The sequence below is a fragment of the Lepidochelys kempii genome, chromosome 11, assembly GCF_965140265.1.
Source record: "Lepidochelys kempii isolate rLepKem1 chromosome 11, rLepKem1.hap2, whole genome shotgun sequence".
In the NCBI taxonomy this organism is placed as follows: Eukaryota; Metazoa; Chordata; order Testudines; family Cheloniidae; genus Lepidochelys; species Lepidochelys kempii.
In genome coordinates this window covers 40,133,938-40,147,629 of record NC_133266.1, presented here as the reverse complement: position 1 = coordinate 40,147,629, position 13,692 = coordinate 40,133,938, and the positions used below count along the sequence as shown (strand labels likewise).

The 13,692-nt window shown below is 36.6% G+C and overlaps 1 protein-coding gene across 7 annotated transcripts in view; it reads right to left on the bottom strand.

Moving 5' to 3' along the window:
- Positions 1-1,274: 1,274 nt before the first annotated feature.
- DYNC1I2 (dynein cytoplasmic 1 intermediate chain 2) overlaps positions 1,275-13,692 on the bottom strand; it is a 43,110-nt gene continuing 30,692 nt past the window's right edge. For all 7 annotated transcript variants that reach the window (XM_073305829.1, XM_073305828.1, XM_073305830.1 and 4 more), the window contains 11 exons: positions 10,441-10,530; positions 9,998-10,160; positions 9,802-9,901; positions 9,130-9,255; positions 8,001-8,147; positions 7,524-7,637; positions 6,940-7,073; positions 5,797-5,941; positions 4,674-4,814; positions 2,937-3,062; positions 1,275-1,739 (listed from right to left, as the gene is read on the bottom strand). In XM_073305829.1, the coding sequence (XP_073161930.1) occupies positions 1,626-1,739; positions 2,937-3,062; positions 4,674-4,814; positions 5,797-5,941; positions 6,940-7,073; positions 7,524-7,637; positions 8,001-8,147; positions 9,130-9,255; positions 9,802-9,901; positions 9,998-10,160; positions 10,441-10,530 (1,400 nt within the window). In that variant the 3' untranslated portion in view covers positions 1,275-1,625. The remainder of the gene's footprint in view (positions 1,740-2,936; positions 3,063-4,673; positions 4,815-5,796; positions 5,942-6,939; positions 7,074-7,523; positions 7,638-8,000; positions 8,148-9,129; positions 9,256-9,801; positions 9,902-9,997; positions 10,161-10,440; positions 10,531-13,692) is intronic.

Here is a 13,692-nt window from a genome sequence, read left to right as displayed (position 1 = left end):
AGACAAAAGGCTTTATTGGAGCAGACATATTAATCAGAATCTTGGTTCAAGAATGGAGAGGCACTGTCTTCTCTTCACAAAGGGCAAAGCATCTTTCTTGCTGCCAAAGCAAGGGAGGGGACAGAGTGGAGTAACTGACAGAGGAAAAAATAATATAAAAGCAGATGGGTGATACTGCTGCATTAAACTGGCAAATCCTTGAGAGGAGAAGCACCTATGATAATATGGAGAGCCTTTGTAGGCAGTCCTAGTTTGAAAAGTTGGGGTCAAATGGTCTCTGAAAGAAGGTTCTGGCACCCTAATGTTGACCTGGGGAAACAGACTGAGCTGGAGCAAACAAGAGCTTAAGAGATCTTATTCTTGTGACACAAACTAGGTTGTTTTTTTGTTTTTTTTCCAGAGTGGGATGGGGTAGGGGATAGGCTAATCTAGATCCACATCTCTACAAAAGCCCCTTTACTGCCTCACATGAACTTGGCACAAATGGAGCATGTTTCTCTTTTTTTTCCTAGTTGCTTGGCAATTTTATTACCTATAACATGAGGTGAGGTTTTTTTAAGTAATTTCATCTACTCTATTAGTCATTTTTTCATCTTGCAGATTACAATAGGCTTTTCAACATCCTCCAGAAGTCCTCCTGCTAATCCTGGAAATCTCTACCCAAAACATTGAATAAGGACTCATTTCTACATTCTTTGCACACATTAAGTTAGTTACACAGAATGTTTTAATACCATATACTTCTATGTACAGGCTGTGGCAACAAGGACACCAGCACCTGGCTCTTACAGTATGATGGGGATAGCAATCTTTATGACAGGAGTTGGTAACCTCTTGCTTCTTTGAATTGTCTCGGGAGGAACAGGAAAGAATCTTACACTGATTTATTTGACTATAAAGAAGTAGTTCCTAATGATTTTGTACATCTGAGCAAAGATGTTACTACTAATGAGAGACTGGGGGCTGGGCTGGTGCTAAAAGCTTGCGTAACCTTTATTTATAAAGGAATCTCACCTTTTAACAAAGACCTAGTACTAAATATGTATTATTTTACAAAGTCAGGTTCAGTGACCAAATAAAGTTTATTATAGACATAACTTACTACCCTAGCCTTGCTTGCTTATTAAAAAAAGAGCAAGAAAGAAACTGGATGAAGGTTTACTTTGAACAGGATGCATGCACTCCTGTGGACAGTTCTAATATCCTAATATTAACAATCCTTCAGAGATTAACTACCTAATGAAAGCTAGCTAGTATAATACAGGAAGTTCTGATTGAGAAATGGAACTTGTTTATCTTTCAGAAATAGTTACATACTGTTTGAAAAATTCAGTAGCGTTACAGCTAATATACATCTGGGTTAGTGTTTCAGCAAAACATTTCTTGCAAAGTCAGGGCAGCTGTATTAAAAATTAAACAAATTCAAGAATAACGTGCTTGTAATTATGTATAAAAAATGTGACATTGCAAGACTTAATTTTCAGTGACCTTTATACAATTTCAAAATCCACAGTTTATTCCACGTATTTCTCCTCAGGTTACCAGTTAGACTGAAGCATGCTATTACTCTGAAAATGTACACAAGTCATTCCCAAATCCACTACTATAACTCATTTTTGAAAGATTTACGCAGGTATGCGGGTTGCAGCTTCCTCCTCTGCATCAGCTCTGTTTGCATTAATTTCTGCTAGTGTTCGACCAAAACGTGTCCATTCATCATTGCGCGGAACAGCAATTTGCTATAGAGAAATATCAATGGGTGTAAATAATATTGTAATTACACAATGTAATTTAGCTCATTTTTACACCTGGTCTAAACACCACATTTATAAATTATGCTAACAGCTTACCTTATTCATTAAAAGTTTTCCAATAGTCTTACTAGCAAATACAGCTGGTATGCATTGCCCAACAAATGGTGGTAACTGTGGCTATGGCTAAACTACGCAGCTTTTAGCCACACGGCTGTGCTGCTAAAAGGCGCACAACGTAGCTGCTGTTTGTCAGCAGGAGAGAGCTCTTCCTCTCCACTCCACCAGCAGCTCTGTCAGCAGGAGAGTCCTGCAGGCAAAGCACTGTTCACACCGCGCTTTTTGTCAGTAAAACTTTTGTCGTTCGGGGGTGAGGGGTTTGGTTTTTTTTATTAACACCCCTAAATGACAAAAGTTTTTCCAACGAAGTGCCAGTGTAGACAAAGCCTTAGTAAACTTTAAAAAACTAATAAATTCAGTGCTTGATAAGGGTGCTGTCTGACTTTTTGGCATTGAAGTCCTGCGTTTAAGCACAGAACAAATAGGGCAGTGGTAGTAATAAGCTTGGCCCATGTACCTCAGTCTGGAGAGACCACCTCCACAGGTGAGAAAGTAGTTCTTTTATCCTTGTCCAACAATCCTTGAAATATATATACCAATTCTAATTGTTTTAGAGAGACTGACAGCTGCTCAGTGGGAACTGAAGTGAGGCAACTACTTCTCACTTTACAGTTCAAATGGCCATTGGATGGTACATTTTGTTCATAACCAACCTGGCATGCATTCAGAGTAGTGATAAAGGAGGTGAAATCTTGTCCACACCCACTACTAATCTCCTCTATATGCAATTTCTACTGCAGTATAAATTTAAATGGTTAGATATCTTTATTTCAACAGCTTAATACTGACCATTTATCTTTTAGTTGCACAATTACAACACATCAAAGTTTCTTTAAAATGCTAAAATATTGTATGAAATTGAACTGAGATTGAAACATTTAAAAATCATAATTAATCCTGAAAGCAAGAGGACTAGAAATTTATCTTGAATTACCATTTATTCCTGGCAAAAATGTTTTGAAGGAAAGTTGAAAGTCGAAAGTCAAAAAGTTAGGTGACAGAGTAAATTCAGGAAGAAGCTTTAAATCCATGTAACACAAAGTAGCAAACTCAAAAGTTACCTACCTCTCCCACGTCATATATAACTATTTGTCCTTCTGAATCACCTACAGCAATCTCTCGCCCAGAATGTGTCCATCTCACACGATTAAGAGCAGGATTACCCTCCACAGTAATGCTTGCAGTTGGCACCTATATCCATTTAGAACACAGTTAAAACTAGCAGCATAAAAATCATACGGAAATGTGTTCTAGCCAACTGTTCCCCCTTGAGAAAAAGGAGATTTTAAAAGGTGAAACAAATCTTCAACACTGATCTGACAAGTATTTTCCCCAATGGTCCAATACATTGGGAAAGGGAATTGGGAGAGATGGGAGCTTACAAGTCTTACCCCAGTTACTCTTTCCTCCCAAAAGCTACCTCAGTTCTTAAAATAAATCCTGAGTTTGTAGCACTCATGAAATATACATATGCAGAAACGGTCATGAGAGAGCCTATTTTAAGCAATCCTCATTTAGAGAGAAAAAATTGCCTCATAACATTAATACAAACAGTCCCTAAATCATTAGGAACATCTCTGGTATAAATACAGTATATGTTACAGGACAATAGGTATGGATTTGAAATTTGCCAAAAAATAATCATCCTAGGACAATTTCCCCTCCTAATTCTTCTTAAAACACATAACACAACAGATATTTGTTTAGTGGCAATCAATTTCATTTCTACTTGGAAGACCTACATTTAGGAATGACCTCAATAGCCTCTGCTAGTACAGTGAGGATCAGGTGCATTTTGAGGTACAAAGCCCTTTGGTATTGAAGGCTCTATGTAATATAGGCAAGTATACTTGGGCTTCGGGATAGGTACTGACTACAATCCTTTACAGAACCTTACTGTTTGCAAAGCTGTGCTGTAAATAAGGAAGTGTTATTTCCTCTTAACAACACAAGAACTAGAGGTCACCAAATGAAATGAATAGGCAGCAGGTTTAAAAACAAACAAAAGGAAGTATTTCTTCACACAACATACAGTCAGCCTGTGGAACTCCTTGCCAGAGGAGGATGTGAAGGCCAAGACTATAACAGGTTTCAAAAAAGAACTAGATAAATTCATGGAGGATAGATCCATCAATGGCTATTAGCCAGGATGGGTAGGGATGGTGTCCCTAACCCCGGTTTGTCAGAAGCTGGGAATGGGCAACAGGGGATGGATCACTTGATAATTACCTGTTCTGTTAATTCCCTCTGACACACCTGGCATTGACCAATGTTGGAAGACAGGATACTGGGCTAGATGGACCATTGGTCTGACCCAGTATGGCCATTCTTATGTCTGAAAATAAGTGTGTGTCACCCTACCAGGTGATTAATGATCGTGTTTTGTTTTTTTTCATGCTAGAAAAATTAACAGCTACATTTGAATGTGAGCCAGTGAATCTACTAGAGCAACTAACAGCATAATAGCAATCTTATGTGACTCATTCATAGTATTGGGGGGGGGTTAGCCCTTGTATGCACGTCCAAGGAAAAAGCCACACAAGTATAGCATGCTATATAGACAGAAATTCTGTATTCCTTTTATACTGGGAGGACAACATTTTAGTTACCACCATCTGACACTAAAAACGAGGTGACTTGAATTATTCCCCTCTAATCACACATCTACTGCGTAATGCCACTGCAGCAGCAGAAATACATAGTGCAACCATGATGAAACATTTCTAGCCATACACATTTCTGAAGAAGCCTAAGATTTTTAGTTCTTGTCAGATTTGAAGTAGGTAAATTATTGTGCCTCACCTCAGTATCATTGTTGAGATTCCACAGATCAAGCCTACCCATTCCATCCACACAAGCAAACAGGGCAGGGTGAGTGGGAGACCACATCACATCATAAACATAGTCTGAGTTGTCTTCAAAGGAGTAGAGAGGCTTATTATTCTGAAACAAAGCACCATATAGTACTTTACACCATACAATCTTTACATTTGGGATTCTGAAAGTGAAATCTTTTTGCAATGAAGGTGAAAGACTGAGTTTTTGTACAGTTCATATTGCAGCAATTCTAAAATAAAGTAACTATCTGTGCTTAAAGAATTACTTAAACTGTCTCTTACATAGAAAGAGGCCAAAAAATAACCACAGGATGGGGGAAAAACCAAACCCCCCTGTTTGGATGAATGATATAGCATGTTTACTGCCTGCTATTACAACATAGCTTCAATAGGAGGCTGGTATAACAACCTAAATATGAGTGAATTCTGGTAAAGTCTCCTGAGCTGACCTGATGGCCTAGGGGTAGGCTTGTGCACTGTTATGGGGGAGACCGTAGCTTGACTTTGACCCTAGTCCAGCTTCATGATCCCTGGGACAACAATGTTGCAGAGGCAGCTTGCTAAGCAAGCAATGGAAAAGACATGAGTATCATGGCTCTTGACTGCAACTCTGTTCAGGCTCATTAGAAACAGTGTTGATGGTAATGCATTGTGGGCTGTAGTGAGAACTATGGAGATGCAAGGACATGAAATGGACATCTAAATTACCATAATTATAATATACTTAATATAATACATAATATACCTGAATTACAACATAACTTATTTGAATAATTACATTGGTCTTCCCAACCCAGTTACAAAAGTTGAAAGGATGAGCAAAATGGACCAGAAATAGACAAACAGCCAGGATTTACATATAAGTTTCATTTAGGTGATAATAAGTTACAGTAATCTTGGTGATGCTACTTGCAGGTTCTTAAAAGAGAACTAAGTTACATAAATTAACTCATCTGATGTTACCATTCATCCAATCGACTTAACAAGCTTCCCTAAACCCTTTGACAACAATTTGGTTAACTAAAGCTTACATTATAGCACCACCTTGTGTCAAAGTCTGAATTGTTAGACACCTCTGTTTTAGATACCTTAGTTGTCCAAAGCTTTACTGTCCAGTCAAATGATGAGGTGACAAAAAGATGAGAGAAGTCTACAGGTCCAACTGCGGCATGGCAATGGATACCTGTGATTGGTCCTTGGTGTCCTTCAAACATCTCACTGATTCCCGCTTTGCTGTTTTAAAATACATTATGTAGGTTAATTTCCTTTGAAACTATATTTCACACAAAGGCAACAAGGAATACATGCTTTAAATAAACTGGGAGTGGGTTTCAGTGGAACCCAAATAGATTTGGCCTGCAGAGGGGAAGTGAAATGTGGGTTTGAATATGATCCTGTGTATTAGCCTCTCTTTTCCAAAACCCTATTCTGTTGTATTTAAGTGTAGACATAATACCATAGAAAACAGTAACATTGGGCAAGGCTATCCCATCCAGATTTGACTAGGTACCTCTTCAAGCAATAGCTAAATATTTGGATCAGATAACAAAATTCAGTCCTCAAATATGGATACGAAATTCCTTAAATTGCCTTAAACAGGAGTTGCACGTAAGTAGCTGGGGCAGACTTTAGTCCCAGTGACAATACATCCCCAATAATCTCATATCAGAACTGATAAAGTGGAGAGGAGGGAAAAAGGATGTTACAAAAGAGACAATTTTGGCTAGTTTTAAACCAAAGAGCTGTGCTGTGAGAGTGATGTGTATTTGAGATGAAAACTGGACACTCAATTTTATTTAAGAAAGCAATTGATAGGATACAGCCAGATAATTTCAAAGCAGATTGAACAGCAGGAGAAATGCTAGCCAATTTAAGATTTGTGTGTGATTTTACTGTACAATTATCTGGGGAACTGATACAAAGTTTGGGATGTTCTGCTACAATTCAAATGAATAGAACTGAAGTCTACTAGTTCATCTTCCTTTTCATAATTAAAAGTAGTCCTAGCCAAGGTAAAGATCCAACAGTAGCAATGGTGGATTCTTTTCTTGAACTTTAAAAGTCTGATTTAATATTTCATATTTTTAAAAAGATATTACCTTTTTATATAAACACAAAGCTCTGCTATGAACGCTAATTAAGCTTGCTCAACAAAATCTTTCTATATTAAGGGGAAAATCCTGATAAGCTTCACTATTTAAAACAAAAAAATAATTTGAGTGTCTATTCACCTGCCATGGCGGCATGCTGTGTACACAGAGCCTTCCTCACTTCCAACAACGAAGTTGTTGACATCTCCAACAGGAAAGGACATGCATGTGACAGCTACAGCCTTGGACTGCTTATGAATCAACTCCATACTATCCTGTAGAAAAAAGTAGCAGGAACTTATTTTTCAAACTTGCCATCTTAACTTCTACCAGAAATCATGTAGGTTTCCTAGTACTAGTTAGTCCACAAGCCGTTCTTATTCCAGCCCTTTTCTACATTTGGAAATCTAGCTCTTATTCATGAATCCAAACTTTAGCATCAGTACTGAAGAATCCAAAAATTATTATGACACTTAATGTACTACAGTAAAAAAGGAATTTATCTTACAGAATTACGATACAACTACTCAAGCAGGGAATGTCTGCATATTGTCAAAATGCAGAACACTACTTTACAAAGTCTTATGAAATAGGTAAAGCAAACAGGTGAAATTAATATTAAAATCCTAAGTATTTAGTAAGGTACAGACTACCTGAGCTAAAAAGTGGTAAGTAATAGCCTCATCTATAGCTCTCTATTACATACTTTCCCAAGTTTACTCTACCTGCGGTTGGGAAAGCATGTCCAGACTCCATGAGCATATCTTTCCATCAGTTGAGATGCTAATCAAATTATGAGCATTTTGGGTCCCAACCACATTTACACAGTATACAGGGTGCTGAAAAGAGATTACAAAATTATTTTCAGAAACAGTTTCCATAATAACAAATTCAATGACATTCACTTAACACAAGTGTGAAATACAAATTTTAATATTTCATACAACAGTTTAAGTTGACTTAACAATACTATTTGAAAGATATGAAAACTTATTTAGCCTTTTAGCATTTAAGTAACGCATGGTGTAGAGACAGGCTCCTTTAAAACTGACAGCTGCATGACAAAGACAATTCTTCAGTGCTACTATTGTTAAATCCAGACATAAATATTAAAACATCATCACTGTTCATCCAGGGGAAACCCTCTCCCACCCCAAGGGGTTAACGGCTCAATAGTGAGTAGTTCTCATTTCACCCCCTACCGTGTGAGCAGCAGCTGAAAGTGGAGTTCTCTGCACTGGGGTTCTTTTATTGCTGCGATTATCCCATAGCACAATTTGGCCTGAATATGTGCCACCAACCACCAGATTTGGATGAAATTTTGCAAATGTAGCCGACATCACTGCTGACTGCAAAGGACACACACACACACAAGGAAAAGTTTTGTTTTAAGACTAAAATCCAGAATTTAAGGATAGAAAATCTGACCAATTACTGGTAGGGAGCTGTTTCCTCAATTACATTTGATATTGCTTTTCCTATCTTCTGCTCCTTTGTCCAAATACACGAAGGTTCACAACTACATGAGTTGAATGGTTATTTAAAAATCTTGATATTCTTCTGGTCTCAACTTTTACTAAATACAAATAAAAATCACACTCTCCCCATATGCATACTACTAACTTCTAGGAAAGATACAAATCAAATGTAACAGAAATAGAATCCAGTAATAGGACACATTCTGTGGTCATTTTTCAAGGAGATCAGAAAACTGTTTTGTCACTATAGTATGAAATCATAATATAATTACCTTTGCAATCTATGCCTTGACAGTAATCTGACAGCATCAGATTACAAACTAGTTCTAATTCAACTAAGTGATTTTTCAGAATTATGACATTTTGAAAATAAATGGTTATTGTAGGTTTGGTCAAACAGAAAAGGTTTGCACATTTTTACCTCTCAGTAATCCATTTTAAAACCTGCATCTGTTTTCTACTTGAAGCATGTGTTTTTACTTATCTATTTTTTTCCAATTCCTCAGGCTATGTACACTTTATTCAGTGGGCTAAGGTCTAGTTGTACATTCTGCATCATAGTTCCCGAAAAGCCCCTCGTACTGAAAGCATAAATGTCAGTTTTTCTTTTAATAAATGAGATTAAGAAACAGATTTTCAGACATGCAAAATTTCTGATATTCAGAATATTTAAACAGAGGAATCTTTTCAAACTGATGAAGTCTTCAGCCATCAACATCTGTTTGCAAATACATGTGGTTAAAGTACATGCCAACCCAATGAAATCATCATGTTGACAAGTATAAATAAGGCACTTGTCCAAATTAATCAACATAAAATCTTGAGCCTGGTGAGACAGGAACTCACATCATACCTGGCAGTGAAAGACATACTCTGGGGTAGTTTTCTTGTATTTCATATTCCACACAAGAGCCACCCCATCAGGCTCATGAGGGGCATCTTCATTATTGTTGTAGGAGGCTACAAGCAATTCTGGATACTAGTTATAGAGAAATTAATGGAAAAAAATGTTCAAAATAAACAACTGCCTTATGGTCCAGTCAGTCCTAGAATCTTGATTTATACTGGCAAAACTAAAAGTTTAACCAATGGATAAGTCAGCCCCATAAACAGAAAATATTGGATTAGCTAATTACCATAGTAAGTATAATTACAAGGGTTTATTCAAAAATAGTGTTAAAATACAAGATAATATTGTGTTCGTTACTTATGTATTATAAATTGTATCCATTTAAAAAAATTTTAGGTGAGGCTAGTTTCTTGGAGCTAATACTGTATCTTTGCGCCTTGGACATTTTTTGTTCTATTTATAGATTGCATTTAAAAGAACATTGAGTTAACTTCTGTTACCTCTTTCAAAATATATAAACACAATCACATCCAATTACAGTATGTAAACAGCAGAGCGTGTCAGAGCTATTCTAAGAACTATATGTAAACCACTGAATGTATGGTTCAAATAAAAGTTGAGTGCACAAAACTTGAGGTATCTGCAAAGGTGACTCAAAGTAAATATTTGTTTTACCTGAGATGACCAGTCCAAACAACTAACAACACGATGCTTTGACCAGCGTTCATCAAAAAACTGTCTGTTTAAGGACAGTTTAGCGCCTGCTTGAATCTCTCTGTAAAGACAGACAAATGGAGGGTACTAATCCAAGATCACGTTTTCAGTTACAAATATAGTAAACACAGTAAAGCACTCAATACTCCCACATTACCCTTCTTTGTCTTCCAGATCTCTTCCACTGTAGTCAAAGAAAATGTTAATCTGCTCAGAAAGAGCTCTTTCTACGATCCTTGTAGAATGGTCAAAGAAACTTAAAAACTCTTCAGAGTGTAAAATTTGCTGTTTTTCCTCTTCTGTAAGCTCATGAGGGGCAGCTGGGGGGAGGGAAAAAAAGGTTAGATTTTCCTAAAGTTCATTCTTATCTGTTTAAACATTTATGAAAAAAAACCCAAATATTTTTCAAATTAAAAAAACATTTTCATATCCATATATTTTAATAATTTTTACATAGGATTTTAAGTTATTCATATTTTTGTTTACAGAAAGGTGCTAAAAAGTCAAATGTCAGTTTGATTAAAAAAAACTATTACATTAAAATTCCTAAACATCCTTTTATTTGCAATGCCTAATACTGTGTCCTAAAGCGAGTTGTACCTTCCTCCTCTTCATCATTTTTCAATGTTTTTTCTTCTTCGGGTTCAGTTGATGGCTTTGGTACCACTACATCATCTTCATCTTCGTCATCTGAAAAGAAATGATACAGCAAAATAGTTAATAACAGTCCTAGAGAAGCACAGTAAAGTTCCATCCAGTTTCACACAATACAAAAGTAAATACATTTGTGCATATGGAATAGTTTTACATAAATTGATGCAGTTCCTAAAACGTAATCCTTAAAAAGGATAATGTTTGGTTAAAGTGAAGGAATATTAATCAGAACATTATCTACACCACTATTTAGTATACAACAGTCATACCAAATTGCGTAGCTGTGTAAACTGAAACAGAATACATAAGCAATTGTAGAGAATTCACAGTGGAAATCTCTAAATTTACAAGCATTTATCATTCCAGACAGAATATGAAAGTACCACAGTTTTATGTAACATGCTGACACATTAATGCTGCAGAATAAAGAAAATCAAATGTCTAAAATAGCCTACAGAGCTGCTGCTTACTTGTGATCTGAAACCATCAGTGTCTAATGGGTCTTCATATGGCATAAAGATGACTTACATTAGCTTTCAGGTTGCTATTCTGAGAGGCAAATTTTGCTAAAGATAATAGCTGAGAGATTACATTTTCTTTTCTGTCATTCTAAATGCAAGTCTCATTATCTGTATCATGTTTGGCAATGAGAATTTTAAAGCAAAATGTGTTTTCCCTAATTGCAATGAATAAGGTAAAATGTTAATGTTCTGGAATACTGACAAGGTTTACAGCACTTTTTACATTACTACATTTTATCCTTTGAATACTGTAAACCAGAAAATAACTTTAAATTACTTAGTGTTGTGGAATATGCATTTCCTGTCTTTTCTTCCTCTCCTTTCTAAGGTAAGTTTTTGAAAAGACTATTTTTATTGGTTAAACAGCTATGTCATCTGTCTATAAGGGAATGGCAGCAGGAGTCTACAGCATGCTTCATCACAAGTAACGAGACAGTATTCAACAGGGACTCTACTTGTTTGTCACAGACGTTTCTCTGACCCATGTTTAAAGTTCTCTAACAAAAAACACACACGAGCACACACACAAAAGAGTGGTCAAGGGATGGGAACCAGCTGCCAAGCCATGCTCCCAGCAGCCAGGCCAGCTGACTAGATAGCAACAACCAGATGGTACTGCTGGGATTGTGTGTCTCTGCTATGAGGTGGCAATGGGATGGCACAACATTTTTCTGCCTCACTGCTTCCAATCATGTCTTTCCCCAATGGCAAGCCCGTGCAATTACCAGCACTCCAGGAGGTCCACAGACAAGCCTTTACCCTCTAAACAAAATACAGCTTGTAGGCCATACCAGCTGCCAAACCACACACATAGTGATAGGTTTAGAGAGGTCTGAATGTCTTTTTAACTCCATAGTACAGGCAATAAAAATATAACTGTACCTGCAGGAAAGAAAGCTTTAAGTGACACTGTATAATGCTCACAATAATACAAACTCCAACTTAATCAAAATGATAATGACGTATGCCAATCGTACATTACTTGAAATTGAGCGATTTTTACGTTCTGACAAGTTTACAGAACTAGGATAAATGGCATGAATGATTTCAATATATGCTCATACTTTTGAACCAAATGGTGAAGGTTAAAATCTTTCCTTTCAAGGGCCTCAATCAGCCACAAAGGAAAACAGTAATCACTGTCTTTTCAGCCAGCCCAACCGCATTTGTCAGCCCTTTCTCTGTCAATGCAGCCAGAGCAATCAACCTGCCAAACATTCAGAATGGAAAAACAATCTGAAAATACAGGGTATAATGCACCTGCCAGTGAAAATGGCCATTTCAAGAAAAGCTAGTGATCTCAGTGACCCTGCTGAGGAGGCGGTGGTGCAAAGGGGAAAGAACGCGTAAAAGAATTCTTAGTGATCTCCACTCTCTTGCACATTGACACTTCCTTACAAAGCACGCCAATTACAGCTTTTGTGCTACTTAAAAAAAAGCTTTTTTGCGCAAAATAATCACATGGAGAAACAGAAAGACACTGCTCCTTTTTAGATGGATTCGCATGTACAACTGACTATTAATCTGAAAACTGTATAACTTGTAGCAATTCTAAACTGTACTGTTCAAAGCAAACTGAAATTCTAATGTCCAGTCACTGTGGGTGTGAACACTGATAAATTTATATTTAATAGATATGACTGAGAATAGCAAATTGCAAGACAACTGATGTACAATGAAAATTTAATTATGTAAAAATATTTGTTTCCCCAACCAATCTTGCTGCAGTTAACAAAATGCCCTATATTTAGAGACCTGGATTCTGGTCACTCTGGACAGCTACTCTAGCTTTAAATTTAATGAATCAGAAAATGCATCCCAACTTTGCTGCATCACACTGATTTTAAGTACCATTTTCAATGACAGGAGTCAAATTCCTAACAAATGCAGATGGTCAGCTGTTTAGTGCTAAGTGACCTCATAATCTACATATTTTACAGAAAAGATATTGTAGCAGATTGCTCCTCCCTTTTCATGTTTCAACATAGATGGTGTATATTAGAGACATCCAAATTCCTTCATATTACTTTCAGTATATGTTGTCATCTTATTAGTTACTGCTGCAGCTGAGTCCTAGACATAGTAGAGCAGCAATTATTCCAATACTTTAAGTTATCAGGGCTTTTGATGACTCAGTCCTATTTTTAGGTTTACATATGTACAAACATCCCCCTGGCTCATAAGACTTGTTGCCTTAATTCTATTGTGGTTACTTTACATTAAGCAACACTATTATATATATATAAAAAATGGATTAGTAAAGAATCTTGAATTAAAACATAAAAGCTTAGAAAATTAAAACATTGTATATCAAGTTGTTAACAAAAGAATGGTCCCTACCAAGAGAAACTCACAATCTAAAGACACAACCAGAATCCACTGGAGAACAGGAAGGATCAGAGTTAAGTTTTTAAAATGTCCTTTCCTCTCCTATTCTCCCCTCCCCCCAACTCGTTTCCCCCCAGTCACCACCTCTTACTTTAACAATAATGGTCCAAGTGTTAAGTGTTCGCAGGGGTTGTGATACAATATGATGAATAGCAACACACACTAAAAAGTATTAAAAGTTCTAATGTCGAAAAACAGTTTACCATTTCTAATGCATTAAGTACTCATTTAAAATCTAAATGCATCACACCAACCCAAAAACGTATCATCTTAGCCTGAATTTTTGCAG